The sequence below is a fragment of the Agelaius tricolor genome, unplaced genomic scaffold, assembly GCF_023055355.1.
Source record: "Agelaius tricolor isolate 1412-34295 unplaced genomic scaffold, bAgeTri1.0.p SCAF_3, whole genome shotgun sequence".
In the NCBI taxonomy this organism is placed as follows: Eukaryota; Metazoa; Chordata; class Aves; order Passeriformes; family Icteridae; genus Agelaius; species Agelaius tricolor.
The window spans coordinates 34,957,335-34,975,132 of NW_027269263.1; the positions used below are offsets into that span (position 1 = coordinate 34,957,335).

Sequence of the window (17,798 nt, forward strand, 5' to 3'; positions counted from 1 at the left end):
CAATAAGGATATTCAACCTAATTTTGTGCAAGCATTTGTTTTAGCAAAGCCACTTTTAGACTGATGGTTATTTCTTCTTATTGGCTCTCTTTAAACTAGATTTTTTTACTGATGAGGGTTGTTACAGTGAAGTAGAACCATACTGCCGGCAAGGACAGGCAGTTGAAATACTCAAGAAAAAAAAAAACCCAAACCCTTTTTTCTTACACTTTCTTTTTCCAGTTTTCTAACTGAGACAAGATCTATATGAGTAATGTTGAAGGCAGACCAATGAAATGGCAGATTTCCTTCCTACTGATCAAGTTTACTGGTCAAGGTTACATTGATGCTGTAATATGGCATCTTGTTTAATGACTGACAGTTACCGATCTTTAAAAGTGCATAGGCACTATCAGCTTTGTTTTTCCTAAAGAGTATTTTAATTGTTAACTATGACTTCAACAAAAAAGTTTCTTGCCCCTTTTTCTCAAGATCTGGTAGAAACTGACACCTGATAATATTTACTTTCAAGGTTGTAGGCATGTATGTCTCCATGTTACAGAGATTACATCCTAGGCACAGCAACCAACTGAATGAAAAACCAAGTTGATTAAAAAGATGACCTTAAAAAATAAACAACAAATGACTGTGACAAGCAGAATGGATATACTTTTTCAGTATCTGTATACAGTAAAGTCTGAAAGGTTCAACAGTGCCAAAATCAGCACCTATAAGACAAGAGCCAAACATGACTCTAAGAAAGGCTAGAAGCTGCTCATATAAATCTCAGTAGCATAATAAAGTGGCAGTTTATATTACAGGGTCACTCTTCAACAACCATTGAGATAGGGAGAAAAACCTTCCAAAGAACAAACGCCACCAAAAACAAACAAAAAACCCACCCCAAAACGCCACTGTGTTTTTTAAATCATTTGAAGAAAGCCAAAAGAAGTTGGAAGGCCATGCATCTAGCAAACAAAGCTTTTACTTTGACTAGATAAAAAAGTTCAGACTCTCTAAAGTACTCTGAAGACACTTTTTCTTGGAATCTGAGTCAGATGCACTTAGCAAGAAGCAGAAAACATTTAAAAGCACTGTAGTGACACAGGAGAGATGACATTCACAACCAGTTTTACTTGTGGAAGAGTATCTAACTCGGGTATTCTGAGACACTGCCTGAGTGCACCCTCAGTTACCAGGAGGTTCAGTTCTCAGTGCTGGCCCTAAGTTAGGCAGTCCTTGAGGCAGCATTACACTGTGACTGTCACTCTATAGCTCTTCCATTGCAATGGTGTCCATAGGAGTGGTAGACACATGACATTGTCAAGGAAAGAAAAAAACAGTGATGCAGAGAGCAATAATCTTAATGGCATAGCTCTTTGCCAAATGCAAGTTGCCAAGCACAAGATTTACTATGCTCCTGTAGAGCATGAAATATCAGTTATATTTAAGGTATAATTTCCTTCTATTCCTTACATAGTTTTCTGAACTAGGCTCATTTTAGCTCAGCTTTCTTTATGTTTTCCTTCAGAGAGTCTGTTAAGTCACAGAATTTTTTTATAGTATGATTGTATTTGGATATTCAGCAGTTACGAAGTGACAATATAATATTTTGCACACTAAACACTGCAAAAATGCATATGAAGCAAAGCAAAAATGTATCTTAAAATAATTGTATGTAAGGAGACATACTGTCATTTTTACACAATCACCAGAAAACAAAGCCATCTGCACGTTCCAGAGTGTCAAACTGCAATATATTTAGCATAAAATAAACGTATTATTAATAAAAAGAATTCTTACTTTGTTGCCCGTATAAACTTGCCCCAAACTGAGACAGCTGACCTGATGTTGATGGTGATGCCAGCATCTAAAATGTAAGAAGAATAAGAGGTTATTAAAGACATAAAGATAGTGTGCTATCTTGCTCTGGAAGTTGACAACACCATGTTACGCCAAGAAAAACGAAACAACTGAAAACTTGTTCAGAGTCATGAAAAATTTTAGAAACTCCCCAAAATATCTGCACTGTAACACCTGTAGCAGTATATTACACATCAATAAAAATGTCTGACTTTGCCTGTATAAACACAGATTTTACTTGCAACAAAGACCACAGAAAATCTAAAAGCTTTCAGGTCTTCTACCCATGCATCCAGAAGACCCATCGTTACAGAAAAAAGAAATATTCATTTACTTAAATCAGAGGTCTTTTTCCACTGCAAAACACGCCTCATACAACCAGATCCTTTCCTGCTCAACAAAGGGGTGCTTCATATTGTCATTCACAATATGATTGGCTAGGTAGCAGCAGGTATATACAAACAGATATGAACTTCAGGTAAGATTCTAATGTTAAAATTATAATATATTGCCCTAAGAGCTGGCTTCATGCTTCTACAGAGATATGAACAGGACCTACAAATGTCAGAAGCAATATTTTCTGCTCTACCATTCCCACTTTAGAGAAATCACGTATCACCAAGAAAGAAGGCAACTAATGTAGGCACTTGACACTAGATTTCCAGCCATTGTTCTAAGAGGAAAAGAATAAACTGTTCTCCATGCCTCCAAAGAAATGTAAGGTATTAATAACTTTGAGAAACAGGACATATCCTTAAAAACTTGAGAAAAAAACCCCTTTGTAATCTTAAGGGAAGTTAAATATTTGAACATCCATCCCTGCTTTTGCTGATCAGCTGTTCACCAACACTAGGTACAGCTGACTGTCCCCCTGTGGCAAGAAGTTATTAGCTGACCTAATCCCTCCATCCACAACAGAACATGCTATTTCTACTTAGTAATACAAGGGCAAATAGCTGCTTGTTTAGTGAATTAGTCTGGACTTGGACTAAATTTCAGGATGGTTTCAAGGAAAAAAAATGTCTGGATTCTTAGACATAAGGCAATTTCAAGGGTTTTCAGCTTAAGAGTAAAGAATTCAAATCAAAATAACTTTACCGTGATAACTGCAAACTGCTTTGTTGATATCATCTAGGCAGATGTAAAATTCAAACAAACCTTATAAACCAAATCTGCTAGTTGTCTATACTGGGGCCAAATCCAGATGGTAGAAATGAGAAAGAAGACAGGCAGGGTAAGTCACTAAGTATCAAAAGTAGCATTCATATCTGTAAGTCACAAAGTATTTATGGGATTTTTTGCATATATACAGAAGACATGATAAAAGAAATTACAGCAGGCAATTACCACAGACCATCAGAAAATATATCAGAACCTAACTCAGCATACATTTTACACATATTGAGAATAAAGTGCAGGTATTTGATAGTAAGCAACTATAGGAACCAACATCCACACTAGCATACAAAAAGGTTTGAAATAGCAAGACAAGATCTTTCTCAGTGAAGAACTCACTGTGATCTAAAACCCACTTTAAGTAACACCCAGTGGCTTCAGCTCAGCATTCATATAACCAGGTTCACAGGCCATATCTGCATCAGCAAGTGATGCAGACATAGGGAAATACATTTGTTAAAAAAAAAAAGTTGGTTCTGGGGGCCTACCAGCTGCTGTATGCTTTCCTAAACTAAAACACTTGATGCCATGGACTAGATGTCCATTAGTGAGTGGCATATGTCTGGTGCAGTGCTGCAGCATCTCTTCCAACCTGTTTTCATTCAGAAAGAATAAAATTCACTCAAACTTAATATTGCTTTGCAACACGAACCAGAGAATGCTGAAGTAGGGACACTTGGGAGACAAGATTTCAAAAGCACACTTCCCCCCCACCCCAAGATAACAAATTGATGTTCATTAAACACTGATAAAACAAGCTGACACAGTAGTTTTTTAAGAAAGGAAAGACAGAGTAAAATGGTGAGGTTAAAAAAAACAACATTCAAGTTTAACAAATTGGAAAATCCTAGCACATGTTGCAAGGTGTGAAAAATTATCATTCTATGGGAAAAAATGAGAGTCAGAAAGTTATAAGACACCTTCTGAGACAACGATAAAGGCACACAAGTTCAAAAATAAAAGTCAACACAACAGACACTGAGCTAGAAACATCAGTCAAAAAGTACTACCAGCTTTGGGACAGATAAGCAAAACAGTTAAGCCAAAAAGGAATATCCATAAGCACAGCTGCTCAGGGAATTAAAAAATTGCTGTGGTGGCATGTGATGTAATGAGCAGATGATGGTACAGACCTCAGCATAAAGTCTTTTATTTATAATATTAATTTGGGGTAAAAAACCCAATAATTAGAAAACCCTAAGAGGCAATAGATTACTTTAAAGAGAGAAAAAAAGAATCCCACCTCTTGTACAATGAGTACTACTTGATTTTAAAAATTCAATTAAAAGCAGTAGCAAATAATATTTATATTGAACACTGCTTATTAGAAAGAGGATTTTCTTTTGAAACATTGCAAAGTAGGTCACATCTATTGTGCCACCTACTTTTTACATGAAAAGTTAATTGCAAAATGACTTGTAGAGAATCCTTTATAGAAAATCATAATAAAGGCCAAGTGTTGAATTCAGTAAGTCTGATAATTTAATGTCATAACATACTTAGAACATCAAAGATAACAAGCCTCAAGAAATAAATCAATAAAAAATCCTGTGGATCTGTTCCAGGCAGATTATATGCAGCATTTCTCAAATCTTATGGACCAGGAATATGCTGTATGGATATCTCATTTCATCTCTACTTTATTAAACATCTTTTTCTGTCATATCTAAGTAAGGAACAGTTTAGAATTGTCTTGTTTTTTTATTATTTCCATACAATTCAGATCAACAACAAAAATTAAATTCAGCAAAACCTTAACCTCTATTACCAGAACCTTGACTTGCACTCAAAGCCTCTGAGTCACTATTATAGTCTACTCAAGTTTGGTCCAGCAAGGATACTGAAGATTCAAGATGAATGGTATTAGTAGTACTAAAAACATTTCCTCTGGCATTTTGCAATCATTATTTCATCTGACTGGGCTACTTGCTACACAACACAGAATATAAAACAACTCTCCAAAAGCATACTTGCAACTGTGACTGGTGGTTACTTGAATTTCTTTTTGTCTACGATGGCCAAAAGTCATAACCTTAATAAAAACCAAAGCAGACTAAGCCTTAAGGTGACTAAAGCCTCTTCCAGTTGCTAAGACCTATTAAGCTTTACCCAAATTATGTTACAATCTTAGGGAAAAACCACTCAGAATTATATTTGTAACAACCTAAATCAATTTGTAAGTGGTTAACAGCCGCAAAACCTAGCATGGGATTTCTCCTTCTATTCCTAAGTTGTATCAATGAACTAGGCAGATTTTTTTTTTCTATTAGCTTCCCAATGTTGCTATTACAAGACAGAGGAGGCCTACGACTTGCCTCTCCTATGGGACAGGGGGACTACTGAGCAAAAAAGACCTTGTGGAACATGAAGGCTGCACTTTATTTTGCAGGATACAGGAGAGACCCACACTCAGTACTGGCAGGCTGATGACACTCAAGACATGGACATCATTTTACTCACGAGTCTCAAACAGTGACTGCAATTTTGATCGTGGAAGATTATGCATCTAAACTCAAACCAACTGATGATCCAAGTTATCAATTCTGCCCAATTTTGCTGGACTGATCCACACCAAGAACCAATAAGCTGCAAGGGGCTCTCAGACAATTCCCTATCCCTAGTGCTGAGAGATTTTTCTGTAACAGCTTGCATTACTCTTGATCAGTTTACTGCAGTAAATTCATTTGAGATTGTCAACAAATCTAAAAAAAAACCAGCACCAAAAATGCTTATATTTGCCAGAACTGTGAAGAAAACACTGCCCTTTACAACCCTCTCGGGAGGGTGCAGAACACAGGAGCACAGGGGTAGTGGGAGGAGGCCCTGCAGCAGCGCTGGCTGAAGGGGCTGCTGCCTCCCCTGCCCTGCAGCATCCTGCCGCCCCCAAGCACAGCCCCAGCTCGGCCTGGGGACAGCTGCCTGCCACCATCACTGCCATGGTAGCACATGTCAGCAGGGTGGCACCAAGAAAACTCATAAAACAATTCTGTGAAGGCTGCTGCATTACCCAGTTATAGCCCAAAGCTACTTTCTTAAACATGAAGCAAGCCTAGCTAAAATATATAGATTAAGCACTACAAAGTCAACTCCTAGAAGCAAAATGTGTTAGAATAAGCAAGTTTGTGAGAAGTATCTGGCCTGATAAATGATGGGATTCTCACAGATGCAAACATCAGCATAATTTTTTATTTACACTACTTTATTTCTGGTATCTGCCATCTGTGCTGCACTATTTAATAACAACATCTGACCCACAGCCTCAAAAGAAGTAAGTGTTATACTGACGTAAAACCAGTAGTAAAACAAGTCAAGAAATAACAGATAAAAATACTAGACTCTGCCAGTTTTTTAGTAGTGTTATCCCTCTTCCTCGTTACACCACCTTCTAATATAGCACTCCCAACAGTCCCATATTACAAGAAAGTATTTCCAAATCTCAATATCATAAAACAATGAAAACCTTGTATACATATATAAATACAGGTTATTATCTGCCAGTGAAAATTATTACTGATGTAAATAATTTGTGAAATATAAGCTCAAATACAATACTGTAAAATAAATGAAATTTTATTCAGTCTTTCATATTTCATAATTTCTGGTTGGTTGTGATCTTCTGCCTCCAGCAGCACTTGGAAAGCACAAGGAGGTAGGACCACACTTCTGATGGCGGCAATATCTCAAGATCTTAAAGACAAGATGTTGCTTTTGAATGACAATGACACTATTACTGTGAGGTTAACACAGCTACCCAAGTAAAAACAAATTCTCCCTGTGTAGAGACATTGTCTGATAGTACAGTTTATCAATGAGCCAAATGACTACTGAAAGCTCATTGAAAGATGCTATAAAAAATGCCAAAGCAATTGAGAACTAGGACAACAAAGCAAATATTTTACACCAATTAAATAACCAGCTGCATACAAAAAAGCAAAACCAAAATGCCCACCACTGAGCTCATAAACCATCAATATTACAAAACAGCATGTTCAATGAAATGAGTTATTGGGTAAGAAGCCATAACCCTTCCCTTCTAGAAAATGCACATGATTTTATGCATGGAATTAATCTAGTTAAAGACCTCACTTCAAAAGCTAGAGCTGACACATAAAAATTATTATACATTGTGAAGTGGAGATGCAGTAAAATGAAGCTTCTAGATGAAGCTAAGATGAAAATCAGGAAAGTATAGAACACCTACCACAGTCATTCAATTATTCTATAAAAAGCCTAAATACAAACAGAATCATAATGAAAATTATACTACAGTCATCAACAGTAAAATTAATTTCCTTGTGACATAATTCCAAATTGTAAAGGGATGTGAACTAACTTACATTTGGATATATTTTTCAGACACATATTTGCACACTGTGCGAAATAGTATAAAACACTTGTCTCTAAGCAAAATTAATTTATGATGTATTGTCCTATTTGATAAATCCGTTCATGTGCAAATTCATAGGTGAGACAGTAAAGGGTACATTTTGTATTTGAAACTTTTTGTTCTTTCAGCATACTGTATAACTTTCTTATGAAAATGCACACTCTAGGCAGAATGATGATAGGCTCTGAAAGAGAACTGCATTAAAACACAAAGCTCCTGAAATTGTTACTAATCTCATTCCCTGCCAATCCTTCCAACAATTTTGCCACTTTTGCCAGTATCAATTGCATTGCAATTTCCATACATTTAAAGTTTGTTTGTTTCCAATAGGGTTTTTGTTTGTTTGTTCTTGTTTTTTTTCCTTTTGTTGGTTGCTAGGTTTTTTTTTAAAAAAAACCACATTATTGTGTACTCAGTAATACATGCAAGGAATGCTTAATCACTCTTCTGGAAGGTGAAAAGTAACTCTTATTGCTTCGTAGCTCACACTTCAAAGAGTGAAGCCTAAGTAATGTGTTTCACAAAGCAAGCAGCAGGGCAAACCAACTCACTATTCAGTCAAATCTACAAGAATGCTTACATGCAAAGTAATGCATATGAAAATATTCATTTGCCATTTATAATTAGGACATTATTCTATTTATTTCTCAAAATAAACTTAAGGGTTTTTTCTCCCTCCACAAATGGATCAAAACTATTCAGACAATTACAAATTAGGTTAATGTACAGTATCTCTATTCAGCCAAGCATCATTAGTGTGAATGCTACAACTACACAAGGGGGTTTCCTGGGAATTCTTAAATACATACAACTGCATATGAAGCATCTGATGTAAAATTATGACTAAGGCAAGAAAGATACCTTAGGAAACACGATACCATACCATTTTCCTCAGAATCCTGAAATAATAGCATTAAAAAGTCAGCAATTTATCTGGATCAATGAGGTTCAGCAGCCTTAAAGTCAAAGTTGTCTCCAGAAAACTGACTAAACTTTTACACACTTAGTTTCCAAAACTTAGCAAGATTCTGGATCTCAATCATAATGGCAAGCTAAACCTTCAGGGTTTTCTCTCTTGTAAAAGTACCACCTCCTTGTAAGGCCAAGTCTTTCAAAACACAGTAAAAGTAAAGGTTCTATAAATCAGTTTAATAGAATCACAGTAAAAGGCCTTTGACCACCCTTTGTTGTATCAGCATCACTGACATCTGCCTTCGTGCAACTGTCTCATGATGGAGGAACCCCTGAATTTCATCCACCACAGACATGCTTCAGCTCAGGATGGAAGAAACCTCTGGAAAGCAGGCTCCCAGAATCAACAACCCATTTTTCTGTACACAATATCCAAATCTGGGGACTTCCTAGTGCTAGGGAGTTACACAAACAACTGCAATGAGACAAATCTAATCTTCAAGCTAAATCTCACCTGCTACAATTAAAAACACAAATCAGAAGTATTACTACTACCTCACTGCAAGCATTTTACTATCTGTTGAGCAACTGGAAAAGAAAATGAACAGTGAAGGTCTGGGCCAAGATTTGAAAAAAATACTAATTGAAAAAATCTCCTAAGTTTTCCGATTGGGTAGACCTTCATTAAAATGCATGTGTGTCTACTGTCAGATTTATGGCTACAAAACAACAGAAGGTGACCTTATCTTACACTCTCAAGTACACATTTTCAGTGGGTTGGGCTAGATTGGTCAAACCTTGCGGAGCCCTTCTTACATTCTCATACTTGAGAAATCAAAGAAGTTCAGACTGCATTGGTCCAATCTTTTCTCAAAGCTCACCTGCATTTTTCTTTTGCTCATTTAACAACTGTAGTTTCAAAAGTACATGAGAACCATGAGTTACCAATTTCTACCACTGTCTCTCTATTCAAATAAATAGACATGTATCCATGTCCTGAAAATTATTTTGCTGAGTGCACAGACAGCTCAATTAAGTTTGTGAAATTAGCAACAAGTAAGCTCTGCAATTGTTTTGCGGGTGCCCAGTGCATCATCTTATCAATTTATATTAAAAGGATCCTACTTGTTGCCAGCAAAAAGTTACACTATTTTCTAAACCCGTTCTTTGTTCTCTAAGTACTGTAAAACAACTTATTTATTTCCCAAAGGATTATTGACCTGCTTATAATGCACTGACCAAGTGCAGAAATATTCACAGACAGAGCATTCATGCATATACTCTGTTTCTCTCCCCTACTTAGCTCAGCAAGCATGTGATGATTCAAGTCAAAGCAACTTATTCAGTAAAAAAAAAAAAGCCTAAGATGGCTTGAATAAGATGTAATCTCATCTAAGGAACCATAATTGTGGGCCTAAAATAACTTATCCAATCAGTATCTGTATGATCTTGGAAGCACTTGCATATGTGAGTAACAGGCAACTTTTCCATTTCAACTACTGTATTAGCCCTGTTTATTTACAACTGCTTTCTCTAGTGAAAGAATAGGTAAATTGAAAGAAAGCTTTTATATCTTAGCTACACTGAGGCTGAAATAAAAGTAACATGTCCAAAATTATTTGCTGCTAGTTTTTTCCCCATGTCAATAATATTTGAAATTTAGGACAGGATTTAGCTTGACTTTACTGTAAAAATAAAGTGAGAAGTAAGTTTTGAAGTTTATACAAATACGCTTGCAGTAATAACCTTTACTCTAAATTTTAGGAGGATTTCACCATTCCCTAAGTTCCCCCATTCCTATACTCCCCAGCTTTGAGTATACATAGACACAAGCAGCAACAGTTCTTTGGAAAGCAGTAACTTTCATGATCAGAATCACTAAAACTTCAACAAAATGAAAACTAGAAACACCTAGCTATATCCACTATAAGGGCAAATATTAAACAAGCTTTAGCCCTTGCTGAAAAACAGAATTTAGGGAGTCCATTCACAGAAGCTTCCACCAAAACCATTCTATTTCAGTTGGAAGAACTCTAGAAAATAAATGAAGCATAAATGAAGGACTCTGCATTCATATGTACATATCATACACTGGAGAGAAAAAAATTACATTTCAGTAATTTTTTTATAGGTCAGTTGCAAAAGCCTGCAACATTAATTGTATCTGCTTTCAGTAAAGACATAAATGGAGCTGAAAATGAAAAAGGAGGAATAACTTAAACTGCAGTAAAATTGCACCTTGTTTAGATAATATAAGAGTAATTTGCTTCTTTTCTGATATTTCTTCTGCCTTTACTTTATTCCCATAGTAGATGTGAAGACAGAAAGATTCAAAGTGCTTCAAGATCTAGAACGCTGGAATTTTTCCCCCAGGTGTTCATAAAACTGGATCTAGGTTTTGAACATTAGTCTTTATTAGCTTACTTGGAAAAACTTCTGAGCAATTTTATTTTAGCCTGTCAATACAGAGTCAATATATTTATTTTACTTTCATATACAACATTTTTAGCTGAATTCTAGTTGAAAGACTATTTGAAAATATGGTTATTTTCAAGAGGCAAAGGTTTACAAAGCTGCGCAAGAAGTTGGAAACTAAGAGAATGTAACAACCTTTCCAACCCTCCTTATCTACTGTGAGCCCAGTGAAAGAGCAAATGGAACATGTAATACACAGTATGCATTTAGCTATACCTGAGTGATGAAAGGTGTACAGTCAATATTATTGCAATAAATTTATTTTTATAAAATTATTAAAAAAGTCAGAATAGCATATAACAGTTTAAAATTTCATAAGCATAAACTCAGAAAGTTGTAATGGTCAACAGTTAAGCTACAGGACTTGGGGAACCTTAAAATAATTTAGAAATAAAATTTTAAAAAGCTTTTGCAAATCCACTCTTCTATTTCCTGTTGGAATGACATCATTCTTCTGCCAACTACAGGCTTCTATGCCCCATTTTGGCCACTTCTCCCATAGGCCTTCAAGATTTCTCATTTGTCATTCCTGGTGTAGGGAACACCCACCTTCCTCCTCTTGAAGTGCCATTCTAAGATCCACTTCTGCAACTCTACCTACAGAAAAAGTAGGCAACTAAAACATTCATTCACTGTGTCAACAATGTGCCAAGCCATCAGCTTTCACTGTGTATGCTTGCTGCATAGCATTTATCTCACTTTATCTTTCTTACTGCACCATAATGATTTTACCCTCAGTGCATCTAATCTAAAAGTAGGGATTTAATGTACCAAAATCACTTTGGAGAAATTCTCTCTATTGTTTTTGAGTGCTAGTTGCACCTCTCGGTGACCAGAGAAAGGATGTATATTCCACATCATAAATATTCCATTGTGCCTATGGGCAGCTGTGGTACATGTATATGTGAAATCAACACAAAGAGAAAAGAATAGCCCATTTAGTTTTGTTTACACTGTACTACATTTTAATCCTTTGCTGGCTCTTATCAATTTATGAAACTGAATTGGAAAGCTGCATTTATACTTTTTTTTTGTTTCATTTTGTCTGAAAAGGCCTTCTACTCTCTAAACCTATTTCCTTCTCTTCGAAAATCTAAATTAAAATTCAGCTAAGAGTCTGTAGGAAATGCTTCTTTTGACACAGGCCAAGGTCTATCAAGACTATGTTCACAACTGCTATTAACCATATTTCTAGACAGTCTTGGAGGCAGACTTGAAGCATTTTCACCTTTTTAAAAATTTGAATGGAATTGGGGTTTTTTTTAATTAGGAAGAATGTGTTGCCTATACATATCAAATACAAGCCTGCCATGAGATTACATTACTGACCTGCAGGTGACATGAACTTCAAGTCACACTTTCAAGTCCTCCATGTATTTCTTCATGCCACTCCATGTAAAAGTGACACACTTTACTGCCGAATATATTTATCTTTGGTAAGAGGCAGCAGAGCTTCACTGATGTCAATGCAGTTCTAACATACAATTTGTCATTAATGAGGGGGGAAAATGTTTAGGAATTGCTAGTTTTGTAACTGTGTGGCATTCCAAATAGGAGAAATACCTAACTTAGATTACTTCAGCAAACAAATTGCACAAAGCATTTTCATCAGAAACTAAAAATGGCTAAAGATGTAAAATGCAAAACCACAAAAAAAACCCTGAAGACCCTGCACAGAAACACAAGATGTAATCAATAACTCAATTTAAATTACAAACACAATGCTTCAAGATGAAAAAAAAACCAAAACATAAAACAACACTGGCAAGCATATGGCTGAAGTTTACATGGATAAATTCACTGAAATTAAAGCACTTGCCACTGGAAATGTACAGCTTAAAGCTAAATGAAGACCTTCCTCACATACATTTCACATATTGAAACTAACTCAGTACTGAAAGGAGAAAAAATAAGCTTATTCAACTTACATCTTTTTCTGACCGATGTGGGAACATCGATGATTGGCTGTAGTACATGTTCTCATCATGGTAGTCACCATCAACCCCCTCTACAAACTTCTTCCTTGAAGCACCAAACATGCTGTTTGTCACCTAAATAAGAAGAAAATGCATTACACACCATATATTATTTGGTTTGTTACATAGTTGGTATATATTTTAAATATATATCTATAGAAGGATGGTTAAAACCCATTTCTAAATATCTGAAAGTTCCTCTTAAAAATACTTTGCAATATATTGCCAGTGTAATGGTGCTTCCAAAAGGGATTTTCATGTGACAAACTCATATTCCAGAAACAACTGGGGTGGGGAAAGGGGACATATTTTCATTTTTTGGAAGGGTCTTGTTACATTTATTTTACACTCAAGCTTACTTAAAATTACAACATGTCAGAAAATAAAAAAAGAGCAAACTTCTCTAGTTTTCCTCTCCTCAGGTAAACATTCAGCCTAAAAGGAAATAATTAACAATATTCTTTAGAACTCAGTCACCTTAAAAGAAATAGCAAAAATAAAAGAAAGAAAAAAAGAAAGTTCTGTGAAATCTTCCATATCTCATCACCAGAACTTGGAAAACCAGCTTTCAACTTGACCCCACTCAGATCCATGATAAATAAGAGAAGGTTGAGCTTAACCACACTCAACAACCTCATCACAACTGGCAAAGTTACTGCAATCAGCCCACAAAAACCCACTAGATTTCATTTTACCCTAACTCCCAGAATCGCACATGCACACAGTGCTGCTAAGTCAGGAAATGGAAACCAGAGAAACAGCAGCCACACAGCTGGTCACAGAACCTTAATTCATTAGAAAATTCAATCCTGCAGCAAGGTCACACAATGTCACTAAAGCATCCCTGCACACAGTGTGTACTTCTCTACCTTGCATTTGATCACCTGACTATGAAGCTCTGGCCCAGCACAGTGTGCGCTAACCAAGCCCTGTTTTAACCACCCAGGTTAATGTTCAAACCAGCCAAGTGGCACATGCAGGTCAGCACAGAGCAACTTCCCAGTTCCTTGCACCATATGGGGAGACTGGAGAGAGTGCAATCCAACAGGGTGATAATCAATCCTGAGCTACTGCCCTACAGAACTTATCTTCACAAGGATCTTTATAATCTCGAAAGGTAAGGAAGCTAAGGTAGAGTTCGCTTATGAAATGCTCTGAACCTTAAAATTTACTATCTTCACTATAGCATTAGATAAACTTAAAAAGCACAGGATTTCAAACTTCTTTTTAAAAAAAAAAAAAAACAGTCAGTCTGCATTACCTTAGGCTCATGCTTGAAACTGAAATTTCAAAATATTTATTTTGGTTGGCTTCAAGAAAAGTTACTTTCAGCCAGAAATCCTCTTGACAGAAATCCCTGCTGACACAAAATTACTGTGATATTCCTCACAGTATGGCTTATTCAAATTTCCCCTTTACTGATGAAGATTTCCAAGCAGTATTTAAATAACATGGCTGTTCCTAGACTGGTAACAACTAAGCCTCAAGGTTTCAAAGTCATAGTACTTTTGATTAACAGTAGTCAACACCTGGGATGCATTTAATACAGCTATACTCCACGGAATGATCTCAAAACATTTGGCTGAACAAGAGTCTACTGTATTACTCCTCCAAGAGGATTTCAGATATTCGGACTACTGATATTCCAGAACAAATGTAAAATCTGTTACAAATATGTGAAGGATGGCATGTAAAGGTACTACATACCTTCCCCAGATGAAACTTGTCTTTTATGTTTTTTACAAAATATGTGCAAATATAAGGTCCCCAAGTGCTAGAATGCAATCAGCTGACTTTCACACTTATAGTGAAGCTTTCATTACACTGTAAGCATATCCCACTGTGTTAATCCCCTTACAATGCAATTATCACCTACCAGATGGGATGGAGCATTTAACAGGCTAAGGGGATTATCTTGTCCTTTGCTCTGCCTGAGTAAAGTGCAGAGAGATGAGCAGTTGCCTTTAACTGCAGTAAAAAGGATAGTGAAATGCTTTGGCGAAGCTATCTTCAGCAATGAAGAGAAGCTGCAGTCTCACCCAACTACTGCTCCTGAGAAGCAGAAAAGCAGCTTTACACAAGTCCCAAAGAATTCTTTGGTACTCCTTTAACAATACCTGGGATAAGTAAATTATTATTTTTTTGCCACATAACCTTCTCTTGTGATACATCATCAGAATAACAACTGAATTGTGATAGAAAGCAAGTCCCTGATGCATATGTGGTACTGTACTAATGTAATAAGAAACCCTGAGCTACAATACACGAGCTATATAAGGGGAAAAAACTATTGTCTTTGACCCAGCAGATTTTGATCTTATTTCTTCAGAGGTTTACATGTGGCTGGCCACCTATGTACTGTAAAGATCTCTAAGTCAGTGGGTCAAACCTCTCAAAATATATGTCTATAGCTGCTCCAAGAAAGTATGTCCAAATGTAGTCTTTCTACTGAAAAGCTGAAAGATATTTTAAATTCCCCACTAAATTCAAACTTTCTAAAATATTATTTTCTATACTGAAAATCATAAATGACAGTGGCCCAAAAAACTAATCATGACTATTCCCTGAAGACTGATGAAGTACAATGATATTAATATGGAGTCTGACAAGGGCATGGTTATAAAGAAAGAAAATGAAGAAAACTTCTAATAATTAGATAAATACTGCTTTTTTATTGGAAATCCATATTTCTACATGACACCTAACAGGACTGTGCTGATGAACTCCATAGAAAACACAGCAGGCTGCAGCTATAGGGGAAGAGGGGAAGGCTGAGGAGCCTGCAGTGCTCCTGTCTGCTACCCAGCTGCATCACTGCACCCAAGACCTTCGAAGACTTTTTGCTGACACTTCCTCACAATAGCATTTTTGTATGTGATTTTGTGTTGTTCAAAGCTGCCAAGCGAAGCAGTCGCATGCAGTGTTCAACCTGTCCAAACTCCCACTGAGGGAAGTGGTACAGGCAGTGGAGGGCATTCTGGCAACCACCTAAAGGATTCATGTTAGGCACCCCTAACATGATTCCACTCCACTAGAAAGAGCTGTCTCCTGTTCTTAGGGAACCACAGCTCAGATCACAACAGAGAAATGTGGTGGTACAATTTACACCACTATCCAGCCCTGTCACAAAACTAACAGCACAGTAACATGAGGCAAGATGCTAAAAACCAGTAACAGAAAGAGCAGGAACTGGGATTAGAGACTTAAACTGCAGCTGCTGTAGCGAGGTTGCTTACTTTGTGCTCATTCTGAAGCTAAAACCAGCAGCCAATTTACCTACTTCCCAATAGTCACTGGTGACAGTAAATGGCTGACAGACTTCTGAATCAGAGCACTTATCCCCATGCAGACTTTTATATTACAGCAGGTCTATGCAATGACAGTGTCATACTGTTGCCAGGTTAGCAGCAGGCACCTTCCAATCCATGTTAACTTATTCCAGGATTCACTAACACGCTCATTAGTCACTCATGCTACAAGCATATGCACAGATATTGGAAAAACACTGTTGTGGTACTCTTTGTAAGAAGGTGTGAGAATAAATGGGTCTGTGCCAAATGCAGACAGATCTGCAGATGGAACTTAGTTGCTTATTTCCTAGGACAAGAAGCCACTGAGAAACCTCAAACGCAGACTGACAAGATCACTGCCCAATCAGCTATGAAAGTAAATACAGCAGAGTTCATTAAGCCCTTACAAATAGATCTTAAACCCTTTGGAAATTAACAGTGACCTGAGGTTTTCGATCTTCAGGTACAGGGTCTAAATTGTTGAGGTGAAGAGAGGTAGAAATCAGCCCTTATATTTCAGTTCCTCTTTCATATATATCCATATACACATGCCAACACAATCTCACAGAAGTGGTATGCCAACTGCATGACAATTTTATTACACACAGAATTCTTGTCTCTCGACTAATGCCATGCTTCCCATCTCCTAATCCTCTAAGTACTCTTTCTTTTCTACTGTGGGAACTCATTTCTCCGTTGCACAAGACACACTGGCAGTGTAACCATTCATTAAAAATGTAAAAACGGTGCACTTAGGTCAATTCATTCTTTAGCGTAATGTTGCAAAAGTACTGGTAGTCCCATGCAAAATATTATTAGAAAATATTCAAGGTGACAGAGGAAAGAAAGGGAAGGAGCTACATATTAGGATGGAGTTAAGAGAACTAACCTAACCTAATACATGGCCACAAACCACATTGTCCACTTCTGATCAAGTGAACACATGCACTTCTTTCAAAGCATGAGCTGCACCTGGCTCAGGGCAACCCTTGGTATCAACAGAGGCTGGGATATGAACAGATCGAGAGCAGCCCTGCCAAAAGGACTTGGGTGTGTTGGTGAATGAGAGGCTGGACATGTGCCAGCAGTGTGCACTCAAAGAGCAGAACACCAACTGGATCTTGGCAATCCAAAGCAGTGTGGCCAGCAGGGCGAGGGAGGGGATTCTGTCCCTCTGCTCTACTCTGGTGAGACCCCACCTGGAGAGCTGCATCCAGCTCTGGGGTCCCCAGCACGGGAAGGACATCGCCCTAATGGAATGAATCCACAGAAGGGCCACCAAGATGACTGCAGGGATGAAGCACCTCTCCTATGAGGAAAGGCGGAGAGAAATGAGATTATTTAGCCTGGAAAAGAGAAGTTTTGAGGGTATTTTAATTGTGGCCTTCCAGTACCTGAAGGGAGCCTACACAAAATATGGATCATGTACTGACAGGACAAGAAGGAAATTATTTTAAACTGACAGCAAGTAGGTTTAGGTTAATGTTACGAAGAAATTCCCTACTTTGAGGGTAATGAGGCACTGGCACAGTCTGCCCAGAATAGTTGTAGATGCCCCATCCCCAGTTTTCAGGTTGGATGGGGCTGTGAGCAATCTGGTCTAGTGGAAAGTACCTCTGCCATGGCAGGGGTCTGGAAACACATAATCTTTAAGGCCCTTTCCAGTCTAGGCCATTCTGTGATTCTATGTTTAGAACTCACAACTTCAAGCTAATGTTCATCAAGCAAAATGCAGTCAGA

General features: G+C 37.2%; 1 protein-coding gene across 4 annotated transcripts in view; it reads right to left on the reverse strand.

Moving 5' to 3' along the window:
- The window catches only part of CNOT2 (CCR4-NOT transcription complex subunit 2), an 85,900-nt gene that overhangs the window by 22,211 nt on the left and 45,891 nt on the right, over positions 1-17,798 (reverse strand). For all 4 annotated transcript variants that reach the window (XM_071423435.1, XM_071423432.1, XM_071423433.1 and 1 more), the window contains exons 2-3: positions 12,721-12,843; positions 1,783-1,849 (exon numbers count right to left, since the gene is read on the reverse strand). In XM_071423435.1, the coding sequence (XP_071279536.1) occupies positions 1,783-1,849; positions 12,721-12,831 (178 nt within the window). In that variant the 5' untranslated portion in view covers positions 12,832-12,843. The remainder of the gene's footprint in view (positions 1-1,782; positions 1,850-12,720; positions 12,844-17,798) is intronic.